The sequence below is a fragment of the Hylobates moloch genome, unplaced genomic scaffold, assembly GCF_009828535.3.
Source record: "Hylobates moloch isolate HMO894 unplaced genomic scaffold, HMol_V3 SCAFFOLD_19, whole genome shotgun sequence".
NCBI lineage: Eukaryota > Metazoa > Chordata > Mammalia > Primates > Hylobatidae > Hylobates > Hylobates moloch.
In genome coordinates this window covers 9,757,722-9,784,504 of record NW_026652294.1, presented here as the reverse complement: position 1 = coordinate 9,784,504, position 26,783 = coordinate 9,757,722, and the positions used below count along the sequence as shown (strand labels likewise).

The window sequence follows — 26,783 nt, the reverse complement described above, 5'->3', positions numbered from 1 at the left end:
TTTTGTATAACCCCATCAAGAGCTTGTCCATGTGTGTGGACATACTTACATTCCTAGTTATTGTCGTGGGAGCATGCAGCATTTCTTCCTGACTTTTCCAGTTAATGTGATTACAAGACCATTGTTTCCCATTTTTCAGTATAGACTTCATAATTATGTTTTTAATGACTGCATAATTCTCTATTGAGTTGATATACCAAAGTGTACTTATACAATCCCCCAGTGTTTCACATTTAAGATGTTTCTGATTTTCCAGTAGTCTATAGTGCCACATTGAAGGTTGTTACGTGTGTTGTTATGGCAATCTTTTGTGTTTGTCAGATTATTTTCTTAGGATACTTTCCCTTGAGTAAGATTGCTGGGTCAGAGTAGGAGCGTGTTTTGTGGTTCTTGCCAGGCTGCTTATGCAAAAAGGTTGTTCCAGTTTATGTCCGCAGCAGTTGGTATGTTTACCAATTTTAGGACAATCTCATCAGTGTAGGAGTTGTGGTTAATTTTTTTGTTTGCTAATTTAGCCGAAGTAACATGGTACTTCAGGGTTGCTTTATTTTGCATTTCATTGATTATTATAGGAAATTAGCATTTTCCCCTGTGGTTACTCTTTGTATTTCTATGGATGTGAGTTGTCTGCTAACATTTACAGGTCTTCACCTATTTTAGTAAATTGGGATCTTCATTTTTAAAAAAATCAAACCAAATAAACTCTTTACATGCAATGGCTATTGAACTTTTTCATTTATGTTTAATATATTTTCCAGTATTGTTTTGCCTTTTAATTTTAGATATGTATTTGTAGTACAAACGTTCTTATTTTTGTAATAAAATCTGTAAATTTTTTTTTCTGTTGCTTTGAAACTGAAGCTATCCTCCCTCTGGAGAGCTGATAAATATTAAATTCTACCTTCTGTTATTTTAAATTATTTAATTCATCTGGATTGCATTTTACTATAAATTGAGATGCAAATTACATTTCTTTCTACATTGCAAATCAGTTATTTCAGTCTTAGTCTGTTCTTTTATTCTCTTTCTCAGGAATCATACACCAGATGAAAGGTGATTATGACACTGCACTGAAACTCCACAAGACCCACCTGTGCATCGCCCAGGAGCTGAGTGATTATGCTGCCCAGGGCCGTGCCTATGGGAATATGGGCAATGCCTACAACGCCCTGGGCATGTACGACCAGGCGGTCAAATACCATCGGCAGGAGCTGCAGATCTCCATGGAAGTGAATGACCGCGCCTCACAGGCCTCCACACATGGGAACCTTGCCGTGGCGTACCAGGCCCTGGGTGCCCATGACCGGGCCCTGCAACACTATCAGAACCACTTGAACATCGCCCGGGAGCTACGAGACATCCAGAGCGAGGCCCGGGCCCTCAGCAACCTGGGCAATTTCCACTGCTCTCGGGGAGAGTATGTCCAGGCTGCCCCCTATTATGAACAGTACCTCCGGCTTGCTCCCGACCTTCAAGACATGGAAGGAGAAGGGAAGGTCTGCCACAATCTTGGCTATGCCCATTACTGCCTTGGAAACTATCAGGAGGCAGTGAAGTACTACGAACAGGATCTGGCACTGGCCAAAGACCTTCATGACAAGTTGAGCCAAGCAAAAGCCTACTGCAACTTGGGCCTAGCATTCAAGGCTCTGCTGAATTTCAGTAAAGCTGAAGAGTGTCAGAAGTATCTACTGTCCCTAGCCCAGTCTCTGAATAATTCCCAGGCTAAATTTCGAGCCCTAGGGAACCTGGGCGATATATTCATCTGTAAAAAAGATATAAATGGTGCAATAAAATTCTATGAGCAGCAGCTGGGCTTAGCTCACCAGGTAAAGGACAGAAGATTAGAAGCCAGTGCATACGCAGCCCTGGGCACTGCATACCGAATGATCCAGAAGTATGACAAGGCCCTGGGTTATCACACACAGGAACTGGAGGTATATCAGGAGCTGAGTGACTTGCCAGGGGAATGCAGAGCTCATGGGCACCTGGCTGCTGTCTACATGGCCCTTGGGAAATACACAATGGCATTCAAGTGTTATGAAGAGCAACTGGATCTAGGGCAAAAGCTGAAGGATCCGAGTCTGGAAGCCCAGGTCTATGGCAACATGGGCATCACAAAGATGAACATGAATGTGATGGAAGAAGCCATTGGCTACTTTGAGCAGCAATTGGCCATGCTGCAGCAGCTAAGTGGAAATGAGTCTGTGCTGGACAGGGGCCGGGCCTATGGAAACCTGGGGGATTGCTACGAAGCCCTGGGTGACTATGAGGAAGCTATCAAATACTATGAACAATATTTATCTGTCGCACAGAGTCTGAATCGCATGCAAGACCAAGCCAAGGCTTACCGGGGCCTGGGAAATGGACACAGGTAAAAATGACCAAGGACAGTTGTGGTTTATAGTTCTGCAAAAAGAGCATTTGGACAGTAAAGGCAACTTCATGTCTGCATGGCAGTTTGTTAACTACAAACATTTTTGTACATATCTCATCTGATTCCTCCAACAACTGTTTGAATTAAGTAGTTGATGTTGTTACCCTTATGTTATGGATGAAGAAATTAAGCCCAGGGAAATTGAGTTAATGCCTAAGATTATGCAGCTTAAAAAGGGACAGCCGAGAGTTAAACCCAGGTTTCTGTGATTCCAAATGCAGTGCCTTTTGACTACATTAGAATGAGAAGGATAATAGGGATGGGGAAGGTGAACAAGTCACTTTCACTGATCTTTTCTGAATACCTCCCACATTATATGAATGTGTTTATTAATACAACATCTGCACCTAACCATTTACTTAGACCCCATTGTGTTGCTCCTCAGAAAAGCCACCTGATAATAGGAGAATGCATAAATGTACTATGTTGCATGCATCATCTGTGCAAGGTCCCTTGCACAGATATCTTAATAGTTTTAACAGTTTTGTATTACTCTACATCTATTATCATCTGCTGTGGGATGTGGGATTTATTATCACCAGAATCAGAGGCTCAGGGGAACTAATTCATGTGCCCCACACAACTGGTTTGGTCATGCTCTTTCCATGCTTATCGTGTCTTCTCTTAGCAGCACAAAAAGACACACTGTTGGTCAAGGTGATACTTTCTCCTAAATGTGGGGAACCCAAGAAGGTGCCTGTGTCTGCAGAATATATGGCCCCACCAGAGAGGCAGGGGATTAGGGCTCCTGGAGTGGAGGAAGGGCAAGGGTCAAACTAAATCTTCACCCACAGAGTGCTCTGAGAAGCTCAGGGTGAAAGATTTATAGCCACTGTAAAGTGATTTCAAAAACATAGTCTAAGCGGTAGTGGAAATTGGGAGGCCTGAAGAACCAAACAGTTCACTTGCTATCATTGTGCCTATTAATATATTTTATGTTTCCTCTGGAGTGTATATCCCATTGAATCTCAAGCTCTTGGGAAGGTCACTAAGGGATGACTTTTGAATTGCTTTCCAGATTATGAAATTCCTCTGCATCTCACTCTAAGGGCACATGATAGATTTTAGCTAGAAAAGGAGTTAAGAGCTTCTATAGTAAGTGACAGTGACAAATGCTTTTCATTTTCTCAGGGGCTTTAGCATGTCTGCACCTGCACGAAATAATATCATTGCTTTTCTGTCTACATCCCCACAGGGCAATGGGGAGCTTGCAGCAAGCCCTTGTGTGCTTTGAAAAGAGGCTCGTGGTTGCCCATGAGCTTGGGGAGGCCTTCAATAAAGCCCAGGCCTATGGAGAGCTGGGAAGTCTGCACAGCCAATTAGGGAATTACGAACAAGCCATTTCCTGCCTTGAACGCCAGCTGAACATTGCTAGAGATATGAAAGACCGAGCCCTGGAGAGTGATGCAGCCTGTGGCCTGGGGGGCGTTTACCAGCAGATGGGGGAGTATGACACAGCCCTGCAGTACCACCAGCTTGATCTACAGATAGCAGAGGAAACCAACAACCCCACGTGCCAGGGCCGAGCCTATGGGAACCTGGGCCTGACTTATGAATCCCTGGGCACCTTCGAGAGGGCTGTGGTCTATCAAGAACAGCACTTGAGCATTGCTGCACAGATGAATGACTTGGTGGCCAAGACGGTGTCATATAGTAGCCTTGGAAGGACCCATCATGCCTTGCAGAACTATTCCCAAGCAGTCATGTACTTACAGGAAGGTAGGTGAAAAGGCCCATTGTGTTCTCTTGGCCTACTTGAAATCAAGTTCAGAGTCAGAACTCAAGACTCAGAGGGAAGTATGCACAGTTTGAGTGGCCACCTCTGTGTGGAGTAAGGGTCTCAGAGGCCAGATTGTCAGTTCAACTCCAGAATCACAGTGTCCCCACCAGGTGTCCGTTGATAGTACTAAGGTGTTTCATTGTCCATAGCACCTTGCCCTGCTCTCTTGGACCCAGATTGTCTTACTCTCTCAGTGACAGCATCTACTGCTCTCCAGCTGCCCAAGGAGCTGATACCCTCCTTGCTTTTCAGAACCCTGTGAGGAATGAGCAACACGTTCTCACACAGATGAATCAAGTAAGATGTAATCCTAAAAAATTATAAGGGTTTGAATCAGAAGAAAATGCCCATCTGCTCCAGGCTCTGTTGTCCCTCTAGAGAATATCTGAACTAACTATTATATTAAAACTTTATAGAAGTCAGTTCTGACATGGCAGCTGAGGTCTAATCCAGAAGTATCAGTCTGAGGGGCACTCAAGCAGTAAACCAGGCTTCTTTCTCAGCATTTGTCACCTACAGTGCTTGGGCTGGTGCCACGGTAGAGTCTTGTTCCAGGCAGGCCTAGAAACTGAAGGCTGCACGGTTGGACCTTGGATACTCCCTTCCGCCGAAAGCAGAAGTCCCATAGCAATGTATTTGTCCGCCATCGCTTTACATTGAGATGAGGCTTTCTGCTCTTGAAAGTCCTTCTCCTCACATAGGCATATTGGATCCTCTCATCCTAGAAGGGAAAAAGGGCAGATAGCTCACTGGTAAAAGGAATGGTTACTGATTTCAAGCAAAAACTCTCATTTCCAGGGGGCTTTGCACATAAAGTTTATTTAAGCTGATTCAATTCTCACAATAGTCTTGTGAGGTATATCTTTTTATTCCCATTTTTGCCATTGAATCACCTGAGGCTCTGAGAAGTACAGTGATTCAGTCCTGATCATGTAGTCAGTTAGTCAAGGAGTAGGGCCCAGCCCGAGTTTTCCAACCCAGAAACCACACAAGATCCTCTCTGAAGTTGTTTCTAACTTTACAATTGCAGAGTAGGGTTGGGCATCCTACCCCCTTTTACTCCTGAGCCCCCACTGGGAAGCCAGGAGAGAGAGAAGCAGGAAGCAAAGAGGAGAATGGGTGAAGAGCTGATGATTCGCTGGTCTCCTTTGCAACAGACCAGGGACTGCGCTGGCCTGCAGTCTGAGAGGTTGCAGAGAGTCTGGAAGCCACTTCCCAGACCTTATCTAGCTCCCCTTCTATCCACATGGGGCTCTGCCTCAATGCATTAAAACAGAATGTTGGCTTCTAATTTCCTGAAACTTGACTGTGGTAAAATTCCGACACACAAGGAGCAATTTTCAGTTGAATTTGTAAAAACTGTTAAATTCAGTCACATGACAACTTTTCAGCTGTGTTCTTTTGTACTTCCTGAAATTCTATTTCCATGAAACAGCTGGTTTGCCTGAGACATTGCAACACAATTCTATATTTGTGGAAAACTCTCAAGTTCATTTTTATTGTTTCTTGTAATTTTTTAAGTCTTGCAGAGATCTAAAAACTCTGATTTGTAGCATCTCTACAGTGTCTGTCTTGTGGATGTGTCCACTAGAGAGCCTGCAGCTGATGGCTTTCCTCATGGGCCAAACCAGATGCCTCTTCTCATGAGTGCAGGACACTTGCATGGTGCTTTCCGAATGCTCTGAGTTAGGTCTGCAGCCTCTGGCAAGGAGGGACTAGTTTATCTGGAAACCACCCTACTGCTCCCTCTCCCCTGGCTTTCTGAGGGGATGAGGCTATGGGGCCTTGTAGATCAGCATCACCCTGCGTCAGTGCACTAGACTCTTACAGGTGGGGCCTGGTCTGAGCCTTTTGAACAAGCTCTCCAGGTGCTGTGGAGGGAGACATCTCTGGATAAAACCACTGGTCTCACCCAGCCCTTTCTCTTCTAGCAAATGAAGAAAGGGAGCATGGATCAATTTGGTGACTTTCCTGGGACCAGTCCCTGACAAACTATAGGTTCTAGGAGAGCTGGATGGGTGAGTCAGGTTCCTAACAGGCAGAAGCAGAGAGAAGCTGGGGCAGGACAGATACCATGTCTATCCAGTGGGCTTTTAACTCTTCATTGTTGAACCTCAGCTAGAGTCCTACATGCTGAGGATATAGCAGGAACAAAGCAAAGTCCCTGTTCTCATAGAACATGGCTTCTAAGCAGGAGTTGTCTCAATGAATTTTACTTCTGACTCATAGATCTTGACCTAGAAGGGACATCTGTATTGAAGAATTAATGTGTTTAGCTTATTGAAGGTTTAAACAATCAGCATCCTTCAGGTTTTCTCCCAAGAACCATCTTCTTTCATATGTTTTTCTATTCTGTGAGGTGTTTAAAAATGTGAATTATTTACAAATATTTTTGTTATCCAATAACATGACTTAAAATGTTGTTTCTAAGTTTTCTGAGTTACGAGCATTTTGAAATGTATATTTATGACCTTGAACCTAAGTGTCACTTTTCTTACCATCTCAACAGACTCAATTCCTTTTCAAAAGTCTGAAATTGTACAGGCCCAGCAGGATCAGAGGCAGGCTTCCATCTACCCTGAATTAGATTAGAAGAAGGAAGTCCTTCCTTTGTGTGTGCAGTTGTACGGTGGGAGCCTTCATGCTGTCTCTGCACAAGCTAGCTTCTATGTACAGTGAGCAGGATAATGAGGGCAAAGTGATGCTGAGAACTGCCTAGTGACCAATACAATAAATGGTTGCCTTCAGATTTGACTCTCACAAAGCCCTCAAAGTTGCTGGTGTCCTGAAACCCAGAAGCTTGCTGTGGGTAAGTGACCCAAACGCAGGTGCCTACCTGAAGGCTATTAAAATGAGGATGGTTTCATTTAAGGCTTTTGCCTCATAATAGCACTTGTTTTGCAACTCCGCTGAGGCACATCAAAGTCTTAGACTGAAAGGGAAAACAGATTAGACATGAAATGTGTCAGTAACATCAGTAACAGAAGGCAGGGTCAGGCTGTGTTCATATTCTGCTTTCAGGAGAACATCATATGTGTCTTCTATTAACACTCATTGGATGCTGTGCATGTGAGAAAGGAAGAATATTCTTTTGCCTTCTGTATTTAACTATCAGGAAGAGCTTTGCCAGCCAAAGAATCAGGTTAGATAAGTTTATCAGCCAGGAGTTTTCCTTTGCAAAGCTATGGATTTCAAAATCAGGAGGGTGACCAGGTTAAGTTTCACTTGTTTAGCGTTTCTGCCTGCCCAGCAAACCTGTCTCCTTCTGATAGCCATCACCTGAGCTCTTGCCGAGGCATCCTGGAACATCCTGGAAATGTTGCTACCAACACAGAATTTGAAGAGAATGCTTATTCTACCTTGGCTGATTCAGCTCTTGTCCTCATTTTATCTAGCTGTGTTGTTAGTATTCTTTCTTTTTTTTTTTTTTTTTAAGAGATGGGTCTCACTAAGTTACCCAGGCTAGATTCTTACTCCTGGGCTTAAGCAGTCCCCCTGCCTCAGCCTCCTGAGTAGCTCTTGTTAACATTCTTTTATAGACACCTGAAGCAAAATTGGGTGGGAGCAGTGGCTATCCCAGCACTTTAGGAGGCCGGGGTGGGTGGATCACTTGAGGTGGGTGGATCAGGAGCTGGAGACCAGCCTGAGCAACATGGTGAAACCCCGTCCCTACCAAAAAATACAAAAGCCAGCCGGGTTGTGGTGGCCCTTGCCCGTAGTCCCAGGTATTCCGGAGGCTGACTGAGGTGGATCACCTGAGCCTGAGGAGGTCAAGGCTGCAGTGAGCAGCCACTGCACTCCAATCTGGGGAACAGAGTGAGACCCTGTCTCAAAACACACAAAAACACAAAAGTAAAAGGACCCTTCAGGACTCCTTAGGATAGTGGAATTATCCATCTTCTATGTTTCCTTAAATTTCTCTATCTGGTTTCAGGTTTAAGGTTAGCTGAGCAACTGGGCCGAAGAGAAGATGAGGCAAAAATTCGCCATGGCCTTGGCCTCTCCCTTTGGGCTAGTGGAAACTTGGAGGAGGCCCAACACCAGGTAAGCAGAACCCCTGACTGAAGTGGGTTTTTTGTTTCCAGAAGCATGGGAGACCTTAGGATTACTATCCTAGTAGTGATGGCATTTACAAGAGGCACTGACTTCTACCCTTGGGCTAATGTGTATGATTTCCAGCCTGTACTAGCCCAGAAGTGTTTGAACAATCAGTAAAGATTTTTGCTCACTCATGTGATAGATTTCTCAATTTCTTAAGAATTCTTGTATTAAGTACTGTTGCTCCCCATTAAACATTAATATGAAATTATATTCATTTTCATGACAGAAGTAAAACAAGAATTCATAATTAAATTTCATGTTTCTAGATATATTAATAGATATAACTTCTCTGTCTCCCTCTTTTACAATAAGGCCATATTTCTGCATATATGCAAGTAGTTGAAGGAAAGTCCCTTGTCATGCTGGCCCTGGAGAGTAGAAAGATCCCTCGAGTTATGGGCCTCCTCTATTAGGTTGGAGGAGTAGTGAGATGGCTGCATCTAAGATCATGCACTCATCCAGATAGCAAGCATGTGAGTGGTGACTGCAGAGGACATTGTGCTAGGCAGAGGGGAACAAGGATAAGGACATCCAGACTCCTATCCAGAGGTGCTCACAAGAGTTGAAGAGATGTGACTGAATTTGCACCATAGCATTCTAGAATGTTAGGGTGTTTTACTGTACTTTTAAAATGATTAAAGACAATGTAAAGGATTAATTCTCTAATTTCCTGGTTATAAAAAGTAAAACCTGTGTTGATATTGTGATTTGCAATTTTCAAAGTACTTGTTATAGCTCAGTGAATTTGATCCTTAAAATAACCCTGTGAGGTAGAAACGATCCTCTTTATAGAGAGGAAGAAATTGAGTCTCTGCCAATTAGTGGCAGAGTTAGGAACACATTCTCTTAGCGCTCTCCGGGTCTATGTCTCTTAGTCTTAGAATTCTGTACTTGATCTTAGCCAAAAGGCCGAGAAGCAAGTAGTCTTAGAATTCTGCTTTTTAAGTTTGGATAAATTTAAAATTTGATACTGAGTTTCCAGCATATAAATATCAGAGTCATCTTAGACAGTGTGGCATGAGGGGGAAAAAAAAAGAAAATATCAGAGTCAGAAAAGTCTGATGGCCTCACTGATGAAGGAGCCTGTTAGAGCATCAGGACAGTGTCTCCGTTAGGAATGGCAATTGTCTGGTCCTCAGAGTGTCTGTGTGAGTGGGCATGGCTCCCGGAGGAGCTTGCCCACTGATGATCGGACCCTGGGGCACTGAACCATCTGCAAAGAGCTATCACCCTTCAGAGAGCGTGGCGCTCTCTTCCCCTCAGGCTCTTCCATTTCCAGGATGCCTTCACCATACCTGTTCTCACTCCCATCCTTACTCACCATGAGGCGCGAGGGTGGTGAATTGTGGTTGCCTGATGACAGAGGAGAAGCTTTTTAATAAAAATCAGCACTTGGTGGATTAATATCTGTTTTAATATCTTTAAGACCATAAGTCTATAATTCCTGTCTTTTAGATCCCCTTGTCTGTCAAAAATCGATTATATAAACTGTAATTTACTGGGTATGATCTGATGCCTTTTCAGGTCCACAAGGACCTATCTGGTGTCAGATTCTAACTGAGGTCTGAGGGGAATCAGTGGGCAAGTGGCAGGTAGCTGGAAAAACACTCGAGGAAGCGTAGACAGTTTCACCATGGCTTTACTCTCTCTGGGCGCTAGTGAGCCCAGGCACGAGCCATGGGCACAAGCCATATATACGGCGTTAGCAGGGTAATTATACCTTTTTTTTTTTTTTTTTTTTTTTGGGTGGGAGTCTCGCTCTGTCGCCCAGGCTGGAGTGCAGTGGCGCAGTCTCGGCTCACTGCAAGCTCCGCCTCCCGGGTTCACGCCATTCTCCTGCCTCAGCCTCTCCGAGTAGCTGGGACTACAGGCGCCCGCCACCACGCCCGGCTAATTTTTTTTTGTATTTTTAGTAGAGACGGGGTTTCACCGTGGTCTCGATCTCCTGACCTCGTGATCCGCCCGCCTCAGCCTCCCAAAGTGCTGGGATTACAAGCGTGAGCCACCGCGCCCGGCCAGGGTAATTATACCTTTTAAAGACAATAGTGGCTCTGAGCCAAGCACGAGCTCACATGGGTGATCACCTAATGCGCCTCACATGGTGTCATTACATAATGAGTGGAGTTGTGTGCCTGTGCTCTAAACTCACTGAGTCATGCTGGACCGGATGTCTGCCTCAGCCTATTCCTGACCGCAGCACATCCATTTTTCCTTACACCTGGACATAAGACTCTTCCTTTCAAATCTGTAAAAAATATTTAGGTTGTGCACAAAGATAATGAGCAAAAGTTGTCTCTAGTCTGTAAACAGCTGGACATTGGCTTCTGGGGAATGGATGATGTTCTTCCTCCCGCCTTGCAGCTTTATAGGGCATCAGCCTTGTTTGAAACGATCCGACACGAGGCACAGCTGAGCACGGACTACAAACTCTCCCTCTTTGACCTGCAGACATCATCCTACCAGGCCTTGCAGCGGGTGCTCGTCAGCCTAGGTGAGAACAGCGGGGGTTACTCCTTGCTTACGTGTGCACTAGTGCGCACGGGTGCGTGTCCGTGTGTCCAAGTTGTTTAGTGACAGCAGTGAAGAAGTATGATTTGTTGTGACAACAGACTGTGAAGCCACAACTACCACCAGTCATTGAACATTCATTCATTTATTCAACAAAGATTAGTAGAGCTCCTACCATGTGCTGGGTGCCTGCCCTGGGGGTTACAGTCAAGAAGGCCTGGTTCCTGACCCCAAGAAGCTTAGCCTGTGAGGAGACATAAGTCAGTGAGTCCAGTACAGTGCTGATTGGCATTAGGATAAACTCAGATGCTGTGGAAACAAAGTCTCTTTAAAAAAAAAAAAAAATTTAAATAGAGATGAGGTCTCACTATGTTGCCCAGCCTGGTCTCGAACTCCTGGGCTCAGGCAATCCTCCCGCCTGGGCCTCCCAAAGTGCCAGGATCACAGGTGTGAACCATCACACCCAGCCTGAAACAAAGTCTCTTGTCTGTTGGGTCCAGGAGCCCGAGAAATTGTCCTTGAGACAAGGATGCTTGAACCAGGTGTGCCCTCCTCAGGTTCCCTCTCACCACTAGCGTGTGGTTCAAGCATCTGACTAAGAGGAAGTACCTGAGAAGACACCTGGCCTCTTCTCTATTTCCTCATCCACACATCTTTCAAGGTTGCTGTCTAATAAATGTTTTTGCCACCTGGGTCTGCCTCCTAGGCTGTGGCATAGTCAGTGATGGTTCTCCCAAGCCTATGTGCCCCATCACACTAGGGCAGCATGCATCTTCTTTCACCCGGGTCTTAACTAGTCAACCGGTCCTTTCCAGCTCCCTGTCATCTCCCTCTTCCTAGGAGATATTTATTGGAACTAACAAAGGCTTTGAATTTGGATGTTGAGGCCTTTTCGATAACCCGTCTTTTGCTGTATGTATAGGAAGGACTCAAATTTCCTCTTGAAAAATGTATCTGTTAAATGTGTTCATTGCCTAGGATTACAGTTTATTATCTATTATAATCACAGTGTTAAGTCTGTCTAGCACTTAGGGGCCGATTTTCCAGTGTGTGCAGAAATTGTCCCTGCCGTTCCAGTTAATAACTTAATAGAGTAAAAGGAGACATTTACATACACACATATAAATCTCCACTTGCTTCTGATACCCAAACTGCAGGAAACAAGGCATCCTTGAAGTGCTGTCACAGCTGTAGCATCTGGTCTGCTTCTGTCTGCTTTCTTTGGACCCTGGTTATAGTAACTTCCATATTTACATTTATGACAAAAGTAAATCCTCTACATTGTGTTCCTTCAGCACTTATAAACAATTCCTTTGCATTTTTTGTGCTTTCATATTGGTATATTAGCTTTTAAACTAGATTATAGACCAGTTCCTTAAGGAAAGTGGGATTCGAAATTTGATTAAAAGACAGGAAAACTTGAGATAGAGAAGCAATTTTAAAGAACTAGAGACCTGAGAGGTTAAACTCTTTGCCCATGGGGATAAGGAAAAAAGTGTGTTGGAGCCCAGAATGGAATGAGATATCAGCTCCAACAACATTACTACTACCTGTTATACGTGTGGTGATGTAAGTAGGCCTGCCAGCCGTCTTTACATGTAGTGCTTCATTTAATCTTTAAAATAGCCCTTTGTGGGACTATAAATCATGCTGCTATAAAGACACATGCACACGTATGTTTATTGCGGCACTATTCACAATAGCAAAGAGTTGGAACCAACCCAAATGTCTAACAATGATAGACTGGATTAAGAAAATGTGGCACATATACACCATGGAATACTATGCAGCCATAAAAAATGATGAGTTCATGTCCTTTGTAGGGACATGGATGAAACTGGAAAACATCATTCTCAGTAAACTATCGCAAGGACAAAAAACCAAACACCGCATGTTCTCACTCATAGGTGGGAATTGAACAATGAGAACTCATGGACACAGGAAGGGGAACATCACATTCCGGGGACTGTTGTGGGGTTGGGGGAGGGGGGAGGGACAGCATTAGGAGATATACCTAATGCTAAATGACGAGTTAATGGGTGCAGGAAATCAACATGGCACATGGATACATATGTAACAAACCTGCACATTGTGCACATGTACCCTAAAACCTAAAGTATAATAAAAAAAAAATAGCCTTTTGTGATAGGCAGGACAACTGTTAGCATCCCTCTTCTTGAGACAAGGCCGGTGAAAGGGGAAAGGGCACGCCCAGGAGAGGGACTGGCATGCGTAAAGGGATGGAGGTATAATTTGGGGAGAAATGGATAAGGCTGGACAATGTTATGCATAGAGGGGCTGCATGGAGGGAGGAGAGAGAGTCAGAAGACGCATAGACAGTTGGTGAGGCAGAGGCGGGTGGATCACTTGAGGCCAGGAGTTTGAGACCAGCCTGGCCAACATGGCGAAACCCTGTCTCTACTAAAAATACGAAAATTAGCCAGGAATGGTGGCACGTGCCTGTAATCCCAGCTACTTGGGAGGCTGAGGCAGGAGAATTGCTTGAACCCAGGGGGTGGAGGTTGCAGTGCACTGAGATCGTGCCACTATACTTCAGCCTGGGAGACAGAGTGAGACCCTGTCTCAAAAAAAAAAAAGAAAAAAAAGACACATAGAGAGCCAAGTGACACCAATAAACCTGGTGTCAGAAGCCAGGCAGGAGGTTAAAAAAAAAAAAGCCAGGTTAGGGAGCAACTCAGGAGGTGGAGCAAAGATGGAGCAGGGCTAAGGACAAGTGCACTGAATTGGATCAGCTCTCTTGTGGCGCTGGCTGCAAGACAGGCGAAGGCCTGATGGCTTAGGGTAGTGTGCAATCAGTCATGTGGGACACTGCACCCACCATCTGAGGCAGGGAATTGAATTTGAAGCAGTGTGAGTGAGATTCTGTCACATATTGGAGGGCAGAGGCAGTGAGGTTTCTGCCCAGGATTTGATAGCCATCCCTGATAGGCCTCTCTAAGTAAGCACACTCACTATGGACTCCTCAGCATATCTCTCTGTCTCCTAGGCCATCATGATGAAGCCCTGGCCGTGGCAGAAAGGGGACGGACAAGGGCATTTGCTGATCTTCTGGTGGAACGACAAACAGGACAACAAGACTCCGACCCCTACTCCCCAGTCACTATTGATCAGATCTTAGAGATGGTAAATGGCCAGAGGGGACTAGTGCTTTACTATTCCCTGGCTGCAGGCTATCTGTATAGCTGGCTGCTGGCTCCTGGGGCAGGTAAGATCTCTTTCTGTGGGAACAGGGCAATTAGAAGACTAGACCTGTGAAAGTCTAATGAATAGAGGTGGAATAGGTGCATTATCATAGATCATACTAAGGAACTGATGTCAGATTTTAGCAAAACCTCAGCCTCAGTGGATATGCCGTGGTGGGGCATTCAATTAATCAGACAGCCTAGCTTTCTCATTCCCCCAAGAAATTGCTGCTCCTCACTGTTGAATGTGGAAACATTTATCAAGGAAGACTAAGAGCAGAAGAATTAATTTCACTAGCAGCCCTGTGTGTAGGCAGCTGTTGTTCATTAGCTAATAAAGCGATGACTGCAAGTCCTAACAAATTCTTTCTAGACATGGTTTAATAATTGTGACCCTTTGTCATGGCAAAGTTAAAGAGACTAAAATGATAATGGCAACTCTATCACAGGTTATAAATAAGTCTTATGCTTGAAATTTCTGAGTTTAACAGAACCCATTTTTAACCAGTTCTGCTGTAAATCTATTTCAGAAGTAAAAATCTCCTTTGATTAAATCAGCATTAAATGTTCAGGCTGTAACAGTTTCACTAAATACAGAAACACTAATTAGCTGTTAGGGCCATATTTTTTGCATAATAAAATGCTGATGGCTTTACCAAGTTGGAGACACACCAGATCCAATTAGAGTTTATTGACTGGGGAAGTGGATCTTATAATTGGTAATCTTAAAGAATGAGCTTCTTGAATATCTGTAAGCCAGTTTCAAAAACTTTAACTGCCAGTGAGAATTGACAAGATTTTCTTGATTATGTTTCTATCCCTTTGATTTAAAAAAAATAATGATGGCTGGATGACAGCTCCCAGATGCTTTTAGGCTCTGAGCATTTGTGTCTATACATTCTATGCCTCGGCATTGTTTTTAATAATTTTTTCCCTTTAGTTCCATGTTCTTTATGGGCTTTCCACAAAGAATGTTCTTACAGCTGACCTTTTTAATGCTAAAGGTTTTAAATTGTGATTTTTACAGTGACTTGGTTAATAAATGTTGGCCACTGTGGAATCTTTGTGGATCCCAGCTCCCAGAGTGGCACTGATACTCGTGAGGACACGGTTGATGACTGGGAGTTATCAAACTCCTTCTCTCTGTGGTTGTTACATCTTGGGGACGTGATTTGACAGGTGGTATATCTGAATTCCTGTAATAATGAGCCATGTATAATGAGGCTCCTATTGTTTCTTTTTCCGTTCCTTTTTGCTCTTAATGAGGCTCTGAAGCTTTCACTGGGGGCTCTAATCCAATCAGAGAGGACCAGCGTTTTTCAGAGCTGACATACCTCATTACCATTTGAGAATATATCCTATTTATTGCCAGAAAACCACGCCAGACTGCCTCAATTTCATGCACCCATCATTTTTTGCTCTTTTAATTCATTAATGACCATTGACCAGTTAGTCTTATTTAAAAATGGTTTAAAATGTTTTTATCTGGCCTTTATACTACATATTTATTATAATTTGCTTTTGTGAAATGAAAGCTCTGTTGGAACACAATTTCCACTTGGCCAATTATATTTTTCTTTGGGATTTCAATTTCTGTAAGGAATATATCTTGGCATACTCATGCACTATTCCTGAAAGGAGACTTTCCCTAGTTGGTGCTTCTAAGAAGCATCTGTTTTGAAACACATATGAAGTAGTTATAATTCCAGGAGCTTCTGAGGCTATATCTTGAATTCCTTGGTTTCAAGCACCACACCTAATGGTAAAAGCTGTGAAAAGGATACTGACCAAAATAGAGAAAGCCCTCTTGAGACCTTGGATTTCAGGATTTTTTCACAGGGTTTACAGCATGGCATACTTGTCAGAGAAGTCACATACCATTGGCATTCCTGTTCCCTGCCTTCAACTTCTCCTTTCTCTGACCCTAATTGTGTATAATGTCGGCTGTGCCTGTTTTGCTTCAGGAATTCTGAAGTTTCATGAACACTACCTGGGTGAGAACACAGTGGAAAACTCAAGCGACTTCCAGGCCAGCAGCAGTGCAACCCTTCCAACAGCAACCGGCTCAGCCCTGGAGCAGCACATTGCCAGTGTCCGGGAGGCCCTGGGGGTGGAGTCTCACTACTCAAGGTAGGTAGTAAAACATCCCCAAGCCCATTTTCAGATAAATCTCAGGGTATTATTTTTTGTAAACATCCTATTTGAGCTAACAGAAGAAATCTTTTGGAATTCATGTGGTTGCGCTCAGTCTGTTCACAGCTGCTGCAGCAGAAACAAATATGTGTCTCTGGAGTGTAAGCCCCTTAGTGGTCTGTCTGTATTCTTTTTGGTGATTTTCCATCAGATGGGGAAGGGCCTCATCAGACATGCCCATTCTGTAAGCAGGATTTGTAAACTGTTTAAACATTAACATGGCTTTGAATTTAACATACCGGCCAATTAAAGCTGAGATTATTTTTTGTTATAAACAAATTATAATGAGTTTGTTTGTACTATAGCTGGACGCCTATTTGAGAGAGTAGTTTAGTACCAGTGACAGGATATGTGTACAGATCCGTGAGCTGAGGAGTGAGGTGAAAGGAGCTGAACCCTCAAATATGAAGAATAGATAAGGGAACTGCTTTTTGCAAAGGTTGTAAAAGGTATAAACTTATGGAAACATTTTATCATAATGATTGACTATTTTACATATGAAAAAAAAAATTTCCACAAACACCCTGCTTCTAGGGGAAATCAAAGGAAGAGGGTACCTTACGGCTGGGTTGTAACCAGATTTCCCAGGCATCTCCGTTCTCCATCCAGTGATTACCAAGGGTTCGGAAGATTTGTGTGTCAGAGAATCTGCTATGTTAGCTTGTATCGGGTCCCAAGAATCTCTGCTCCTCTCCTGAATGATTTCATTTATAATCGTGAAAATCCTTAGGTAATTCTGTGATTTATTTGAGATGCTTCACCCAGATTCCCAAGTATGTGGTGGTTGCTGCCAGCAACTGGACTGATCTTTGGGGTGCTTATTAAGTTGGGGAAGAAAGAGTTCTTAGGTGAAAAATAATTACTGAATAATTTAATGTCAATATTGGAAGGGGCTATAGTAGTCATCTAGTCCAACCCCTTTATTTAACAGAAGTTAACACTGAAATAGGACTTGCTGACAGCCAAGTTAGTGTCAGAGCCAGGATCAAAACAGTCTAGATCTCACCCAGACTTCCAGGCCAGTGCTTGTTCTGTTTTTAATTTTCAAAATTAATATCATATTTTGAGAAAATAGCCAAATATAAGAATTTCATTTCTAGCTTCTGTTTTTATGAAGTAAGAACAGGCTTTAGCCACATGCACTGCACACGTGCTTATCTTATTTATCCTGTGACTGCTGTGCATCCTGAAGTATCCCCGTCCTTAACAACCCAGGCAACAGTTTGGCAATTACAGGGGTTGACAGGGTTGTAGCTCCCAAGAACTTGGAAGTAAGACTGCCCTCTGAGATTGAAATTATAAATGACCATAATAAACTAGGTTAGACATCAGACCAGAGGTATACAAAGCTGCTTCGGCAGACAGAAATTTAGGCCAGTGTGATTAGACTATAACCTGACCAAAGGTATTGCATGTCCAAAGTGAGAGTTAGAGAGGCATGGCTGGCCAGCAATAGAAACCCAAAAGTAGGAGAGCCAGCAGGGCAGACTTTGGCAGTGTTCATTTCTAACACTATCAAAGGGAGAGAGAATCTTGGTTTAGGGACATAAAGTCCCATTGAAAAGGCTGACCCCATGGTGGACATGCAGTCGCCATGTTCTCTTAGTCCCCCCACTGTCCCTCCTTCCACAAATATTTTGAGTGCTCACTCTGTATAAGGTACTATGATAGAGATTAAGGATCCTGATGAACGAGGAGACATAAACCCTACTGTCCCAGAACTGAGGGCAAGCTCTGAAGTGTGGCCTTCTAAGTTTGAAAACCTGATTGATGTTGCTAACATGCCCAAAGAGAGTTTGCCTCTTGGGAGCGAACTTTCATTAACCAAGCTCAAAGAAAGTTGTACAAACTAAAATGCCAGGTATTATGTACATTCTCTATCTGCAAGTATATTTACATGAGAAACCAAATGATAGTTAGAAAGGTTGACAGAAGCATGGGACCTGAACAAGGGAAGGCAGGAGGACCATCTGGGAGATCTTTTCCACCAAGGGCTGCTGAAGACCTTTGTGCATACTGCCTGGGGTGGCCTTTGGCAGTTTAATTCTCCTCATCCTCTGAGCTCAGCTCAAATATTCCCTCAAGGAAGCCTCTGCAACTCCCAACATAGGCTTCTCTACCCTTTATGCCCATCTATACATTCTCATTATACCTGACATTTTCATTTAAGTACTTAGTATAATTTTAATTAAAAGATTTTTTATACTCTGTTGTTTACTCTTTTTCAGTTCTGTGAGAGCAGGAGCTATGTCTGCCTTATTCATCAGGATCCCTAATCTCTAGCATAGTATCTTATAGAGTGAGCACTCAAATACTTGTGGGAGGAGGGACAGCAGGGATCTAAGAGAGCACGGTGACCACATGTCCACCATGAGGTCAGCCTTGCCGATGGGACTTTGTGTCCCTAAGCCAAGACTCTCCCTCCTTTTGATAGTGTTAGAAATGGGCACTGCCAGAGTCTGCCCTGCCAGCTTTCCCTTTTTCGTGTTTCTACTGCTGGCCACCAAGATTACAAAGGTACTTGGGTGTATGACACCTGCCATTTGAAACCTCTGCATATGTGAAGGTGGCCTCTCCCTTATGGCAATGTGGGGACCACATCCAAGTCATCTCAGTCTAAACCAAACATTCATGGGGCTCAGCCTGCATGAAAATGTATATTTCACCTAATCCAAATTTCCAGATATCTAGCTTAAAATTCACCAGGAGAAAGAAGAGGATTACCCTTGGTCTCACTCTTCCATGCTTCTCATTGGATGTCATGGTTGAACTTTAAATACATGTGGCTAACAGTTCTTTTCTATGATACTGGAGGTTGAATAATTCTGTTTCCAGGTGCCTTTTGAATTGAAAAATGTCTTTTGAGTTACAGTTCATCTCTTCATCAATGGTAGAGAGAGAGGAAAGACTGCAACTTGCTTGTGTTTCCCATGTTAACCATTTCCCCTCTGCTCTATACAGAGAGCTAACAAGTTCTGATGAGTCCTTAGGATCTCTAGCAGGTTATGTGGTTTGACACTCAGCATCACTTTGTTGGGCTGTCCTCAGTAGCCTAGATCTTCCCCTTAGACTGCTAGAAATAAAGTTTTTCCTGTTGCTTTGGAGTAATCTTGTTAGAGATTTGTTCATATTTTGTGAGCTTAAACTCATATTGTTGATTATAATATTAAAATTAAACACTTTATTGGCATGGTTTGAATTTGCTGGAATGGAGTGTTTGTGAGAGTGATTCCTGTCTCATAGTTTCATGAAAACAGTAAGAAAATTTCACTGAAGTATTATTTTTCATCTATAAATTTAGTAAATATTTTTTAAAACCATAATGCTCAGTGAGAGTAAGGATGCAGTGAATGAGCAGGCTCATATCATAGGGATATACCTTGATTTTGCATTTCTAAAAACAATTTGCCAATAGTATAAAAAATATTTTTACATGTTTATGCCCTTTGATCTCAAAATTCTTTGTTATAGAAATGGAGCAAAGATCTGTACATACTAGTATCTGTCCTAGGTTTATATATTATAGAAGACATTGAAAACAACCCAAATATACAACAGTAATTGAATTACAAGCAAATTATTTTACATCTATTCAATATGTTATGTTGCAATTAAAATTATGTTTACAAAGAATTTTTAATCAAATAGCCAAATGTTTAATCACAGACAAAATATTAAGTGAAAAAAATAGGATATAGAATTACTGTATATAATATAATTTAAATTTTGTAATTATGCAAAATATGGGTATGAAAAGAAAAATTCTTGGAAGGAGACTAGGCTGTATTTTAGTGGTGATTATAAATGAATGGTGGAATTATAGATGCTTATTTTCTTCTTTTTGCTTTTCCTTATTTTTAATTTTTTTTTTTACAATTAGGCATATAGTACTTTTAAATGAGAAATAAATAGCCATGGATAAACAATTCTATCATACAAAAAGGGGGAAGAAACCTTTTCGTAATTTGACTTTACAGAGAATAAAACCCCAGTGTCAGAGCCTGTCACCGTGATCTAGTTCTAGGAAGGTATTCTGGGTTTATTTTCCATTCTTGTCTCTTGGTGAATACTGTATTTCAACCACTATGCCTTCTTCTCTGCTCTCTAAATGTACCCTGTAATTTCTGTCTCTCTACTCTAGCTCAGGGGTCTCTGAGCTCTGGATCTGTATATGTAGCTGTCAATAAACATCTATATCTGGATATCTTCCAGGCACCTCTGGTCTAAAACACCTAAAGCCTAACTCTTTAACGTCCCCATTTCTACTTTAATCTTTATCCTGGTTCCTGTGCCATCATATAACTAGTTGCTTAAGACAAAAAAATGAATCATCATCCATTATTTTCCCTTTCTCTCATTCTAATCAATTAATCTTGCAGATTTATAGAAATATATTTCTGTAAAATACATTTTGAACGACCTACCAAGACTGAATCATGAAGAAATAAAATATCTGAAGAGATCTATAACTAGTGAGGAGTAACCAAAAACCTCCCAATAAAGAAAAGTTTGGGACCAGATGTATTCACTGGGGAATTCTACCAAACATTTAAGGAAGAATTAACACCAATCCTTTTCAAATTCTTTTTAAAAATTAAAGCGTAAAGAACATTACAAATTCATTTTATGAGGCCAGAGTTACCATGATGCCAAAATCAGACAAAGATACGACAAGTAAAACAACTGTAGACCAATATTTATCATAAAAATTGATGTAAAAATCCTCAAAAAATACTAGCAAACTGAATTCAATAATACATTAAAAGGATTCTGCACCATGACTATGTGGGATTTACTCTTGGAATATAAAGATGGTTCACCTATGAATATCAATCAGCATAATACACCACATTAACAGAATGAAGGACAAAAAACACATGATCATTTGAGTTGATGCAGAAAAGCATTTGACAAAATTTAATAACCTTTCATGATAAAAACGACACTGCAAGCTGGTAAAAGGAAATTACCTCAACATAGTGAAGGCCATATATGAAAATCCACAGCTAACATCATACTAATGGGCAATAATTTGAAAATATTTCATGTAAGACCAGGAACAAGGCAAGGATGCCTTCTTTTGTCATATCTTCAATATAGTACTGGAAGTGCTAGCCAGAGCAATTAAATAAGGAAAGGAAATAAATATGCAAATTGAAAAGGAAAGAGTAAAATTATCTGTTCACAGATGACATGATCTTATATGTAGAAAACTCAAAAGATTCTACCAAAAAACTGTTAGAACTAATAAACCAATTTAGTAAATATGCAGGATATGAAATCAATGAACAAAAATCAAGTGTGTTTCTATACACAAACAATGAACAATCTGAAGAGGAAATTCAGAAAACAATCCCACTTACCAAAGCATCAAAAAGAATAAAATACTCAGGAATAAACTTAACCAAGGCAGGGAAAGACCCATATACTGAAAACTACAAAAAATTCTGAAGGAAATTAAAGAAGACACAAATAATTGGGAAGATATCCTATGATCATGGACTACAAGAGTTAATATTGTTAAAAAGCATCCATACTATCCAAAGTGATCTACAGACTCAGTGTAATCCCTAGCAAAATCCTAGTAGCAGCCAGGCTCAGTGGCTCATGCCTGTAATCCCAGCACTTTGGGAGGCCGAGGCGGGTGAATCATCTGAAGTCAGGAGTTCGAGACCAGCCTGGCCAACATGGTGAAATCTCATCTCTACCAAATATACAAAATTAGCTGGGCGTGGTGGTGCACGCCTGTAATCCCAGCTACTCAGGAGGCTGAAGGGGGAGAATCACTTGAACCCAGGAGGCAGAGGTTGCAGTGAGCCAAGATTGCATCACTGCACTCCAGGCTAGGCAACGGAGTGAGACTCCACCAAAAAAAAAAAAAAAAAAAAAAAAAAAAAAAAAAAAAAAAAAAGAAAAAAATCCTAGTGGCTTTTACAGAAATAGAAAAAAATTCTAAAATTCATTTGGAATCTCAGAGGACCCCACATAGCTAAGGCAATCTTAAGGAAAAAAAAGCTGGAGGTATCATACTTCCTGATTTCAAAATATTATTACAATTAGCTGGGTGTGGTGGCATGCGCTTGTAATCCCAGCTACTTGGGTGGATGAGGCATGAGAATCGCTTGAACCCGAAAGGCAGAAGTTGCAGTGAGCCAAGATGGTGCCACTGCACTCCAGCCTGGGCAACAGAGACTTTGTCTCCAAAAAATATGTATGTACATATATATGTGTGTGTGTATTTATGTATGTCCATATTATATATATAATTATATAAATATATATGTACATATGTGTATTTCTATGTTATAGTTATCAAAACAATATGATGCTGACATAAAGACAGACATATAAGCCAATGAAATAGAATAAATAGCCCAGAAATAAACCCTTATGTGTATGTCAAATGATCTTTGACAAAAGTAAAAGGCAACACAATGGGGAGAGAACAATTTCTTCAATAAATGGTGTTAGGAAAACTGGATATCCACATGCAAAAGGAAAAACGTTGGACCCTTATTTATATGACATACAAAAATTAACTCAAAATGGATTAGAGACCTAAACATAAGACCTGAAAGTATAAAAGTCCTAAAAGAAAACATAGAGGAAAAGCTACTTGACACTGGATTTGGCAATAATTTATTGGTTATGATACAAAAAGCACAGGCAACAAAAGAAAAAGAAAGGGGACTACTTCAAACTTCTTAAAATCTTCTATGCAGCAAAGGAAATAATTAACATTGTGAAAAGGCAACCTATGAATAGGAGAAATTATTTGCAAACCATGTATCTGATAATATCCAGAATATATAAAAACTCCTACAACTTAACAACAACAACAACAACAAAATCCAATTTAAAAATGGGCAAAGGACCTAAGTAGACATTTCTTCAAAGAGGTATACAAATGAGCAACAAGCATATGTAAAGATGTTCAACATTACTAATCATCAACGAAATGCAAATCAACAGCATAATGAGAAACCTTTTTCCTCATTAGGATGGTCACTTTAAAAAAAATGGAAAATAACCAGTGTTGGCCAGAATGTGGAAAAATTGGAACCTTTGTGCATTGTTGGTGGGAATGTAAAATAGTGCACCTGCTATAGAAAACAGTATGGACATCCCTCTAAAAAATAAAAATAGAATTAGTATACAATGCAGCAATCCCATTTCTGGGTATACACAAAAGAATTGAAAACATGATCTCAGAGATATTGGCACACATATTCATTTCAGTACTACTCATAATAGCCAGGGGGTAGGAGCAACCGAAAAGTCCATCAATGGATAAACAGATTTTAAAAATGTGGTGTATACAATGGAATATTACTCAGCCTTAAAAAAGAAGAAAAATCAGCTGGGCATGGTGGCTCTTGCCTATAATCTCAGCACCTTGAGAGGCCGAGGCAGGAGGATCGCTTGAGCCTATGAGTTCCTGACTTTCCTGGGCAACACAGTGAGACCCTGTCTCTACAAAAAATTTTTTTAAACTAGCCAGATGTGGTTGTACGCCTATAGTGCCAGCTACTCAGGAGGCTGAGGTAGGAGAATCACACGAGTCTGGGAGGTCGAGGCTGTAGTGAGCTGTGATCGTGCCACTGTACACCAGCCTGGGTGATAGAGCGAGACTCTGTACCAGGGGGAAGAAAAAGAAGAAGAAAATCCTGTCACATGCTACAACATGGATAAATTTTGAGGTCATTATGCTAAGTGAAATAAGCCAATCACAAAAAAAGACAAATACTACATGATTTCATTTGGTAATATTTATCTTTTTGTGTGTGATTGGCTTATTTCACATTAAGGTATCTGAAGTAGCTAAGCTCTTAGAAACAGGAACTAGAATGGTGGTCCTCAGGGATGGGTAGGAGGAGTAAAGGGGAGTCGTTTAATGGATATAGGGCTTCAGTTTTATAAGATGAAAAATTTCTCGAGATTTGTTGCACACAAGATACATATAGTTAACACTACCATATACTTAAAATGGTTATGAGAATAAATTTTATGATATGCTTTTTATCACAAATTTTTAAAGTATTTTAAAAATACATATTTAATCAATCCACTTCTGTCTCCACTGCTACATGCACAGTGCAGGTCACCATCATCTCTATCCTAAACCACTGCTACCACTTCATCTGATCTCTCTTCTTCTCCCTCTCATGGCTTTCCAAACCCGTTAGCCAGAGTGGTCTTTCAAAGATGTATTTGGGATTCTGTTTCCTTGCCCTCCTACCCACCACAAAGCTCCCCAAACACACTTATATGTCTTCAGAGTTTCTGATGGTCTTTAGACTCCAGCTCACTTTCCTTATGCTGACCTGTATGCTTGTGTGATCTAGCCTCTGCCCACCCTTCAACAGCACCTATAATCCTTCTTCAGCTTGGCATTTCCATGTGGCCCCCTGGCCTCCTTTCACCTCCTAGTTTACACCAAGGGCTTTCCCACCGTAGAGTTATCCACATGCTCTTCCTTCTCTCAGTAAAGTTCTGCCCCCTGCTCTTGGTGTGGCTGGTTCCTTTCATCCTTCAAATTCGTATCTTCTCAGAAAAGCCTTTCAGAAGCTCCGTTGTTAGTTTCATTCACCTCTTTGTGTTCCCAGTCTCTAGGGTAGCTCAGGAACGCAGTAGATGCTTACGAAATGTTTGCATGAACAACTGACTAGTTCTCCGAATGAAGCACTTCTCCCTTCTGCCTGAATTTGTTTTATAGACTATATTTTCCTATAGATAGTCTAATCACCCTTTGGAGCTCTGTTTATATTTCACACTACTTTCATCAGAATTATTCCCATCCTTGTTGGTCCAAATCAGGTCTTTGCTCCCCTCTGTGTACCTAATAATAGCAACTTATTTTGTTCTTTCCAGTTTTATATTTATGTAGTTTGTAAGTCTTTCCAAGTAGATGGTGACGACCTAGAGGGTAGATGCTGTGTCCTTCTCTCTGAATTCTCACTAACACGGTGCCTGACACATGGTTAGACATTAGTAAGTTTGAAATTTAGTCACCAGAAGATGTGCTGTAAGCAGACTCTGTTTATGCTGGGCTAGTGTTTGTAAAATGCACTGTGCCCCTAGGAACTGAGTCTCTATTCCTTGGGAGACACCTTTATTCAATTACCCGCGGCCTAGCCATTGGTGTCCTTGTTATTCTGCAGACTGTTTTTGCTCTCCTTAATGGCATCTTGCTGCCGAAAGGAAGTAAAATGCTACAAAGGAGTTTCTGAAAATGGATTTAAAAATAAAAGAAGTGCTTTTATTAAGTGTTTAATAAGAACTTCCAGTCCCTTCCTCCCACATCAAAAGAGGCGTAGATTGAAACCACTGTATAGAACATGAGCCTCCCATAAGGGAGATGTTATGAATTTCAAAACACATCTTCAGTTTTTAACTCTGATATTTAGCCAGCATCTTGCAGTACGTAAATTGTTCCCTGGGCTCCTAAAACGGTGCAGTGGCACTTTAGGGAATCTCTAAGACTGGGTAGGGCTTTGTTCAGTAGGAGGTCAGGTCTGGAAGGAGCACTCCCAAGGGGTTTTAAATAGATTGCAATTGTAGATTGCCCTTTTAATGGGGTAAATGTTCCTTCATTGTAAAGGAATATTAAACCTTGATAAGCCATAGCTGTTATTTTTTTCCCTTTTGGTGTTTTTCTATATTTACAAATTTTCTACAGTGAAAGTTATTTTTGTAATCAAATATATTTTCTTATTTCAAAATACTGATTAATTTAGATTACTAATTTGTTTATAATGCTGATAACTCCATTGATTTTACACTGATAACAAGCGGCAAATATTAACAAGTCTGACAATATCAAGTATTGGAGGAGATATCAGTCCACAAGCTGTCTTTTAAATGACTGATCAAAGAGTAAATTGGCATAACCACATCAGAAGAAGCTTGTCATGACCATCTAAAGTTGAATATTAGCTGGGTGAGGTGGCTCATACCTGTAATCCCAGCACTTTGGGAGGTGGAAGTGGGAGGATCACTTGAGCCCAGGAGTTTGAGGCTGCAGTGAGCTATGATCACACCACTGCATTCCAACCTGGGTGACAGAATGAGACCCTGTCTCAGTAAATAAATAAATAGATCGCATATGTACACACCCTTTACACTTGAGGTGTAATATCCAAGAGAGAGTCTTGCGCATGAACAGGAATCTTCAAAGCTGCACTGTAAACAATAGCAAAATTCTGGAAACAACCCAAATGGCATTAGTGAGAGAGTAGATGAATAAATAGAGGTGCAATCCTAAAATGGACTATTAGGTTTCAACAACAAATGAGCCACAGTGAACCCTAAGATAGTGGCTACATAATAGAACTATAATAATTAATTAGTGAAAAACTATAATAATTAAAAGTGAAAAAGTACATTCTAAAACATTACCTATAGGATGACATCTTTTTAATAGTTAAAGACAAAAATAAAAATATACTTTTCAGAATACAGATAGATGCAATAAAACCTGTATAGAAAGGACAACCAGGGAGTGATTGCTATGGTATTAAGGATGGGACCTACTTCAGGCTGGGGATGGACTCACTGGGAA

At 41.5% G+C, this 26,783-nt stretch overlaps 1 protein-coding gene across 4 annotated transcripts in view; it reads left to right on the top strand.

Moving 5' to 3' along the window:
• The window catches only part of TTC28 (tetratricopeptide repeat domain 28), a 738,720-nt gene that overhangs the window by 605,822 nt on the left and 106,115 nt on the right, over positions 1–26,783 (top strand). For all 4 annotated transcript variants that reach the window (XM_032138048.2, XM_058430991.1, XM_058430992.1 and 1 more), the window contains 6 exons: positions 1,033–2,374; positions 3,633–4,156; positions 8,152–8,261; positions 10,680–10,809; positions 13,834–14,052; positions 15,994–16,159. In XM_032138048.2, coding sequence (XP_031993939.1) covers positions 1,033–2,374; positions 3,633–4,156; positions 8,152–8,261; positions 10,680–10,809; positions 13,834–14,052; positions 15,994–16,159 — 2,491 coding nt within the window. The remainder of the gene's footprint in view (positions 1–1,032; positions 2,375–3,632; positions 4,157–8,151; positions 8,262–10,679; positions 10,810–13,833; positions 14,053–15,993; positions 16,160–26,783) is intronic.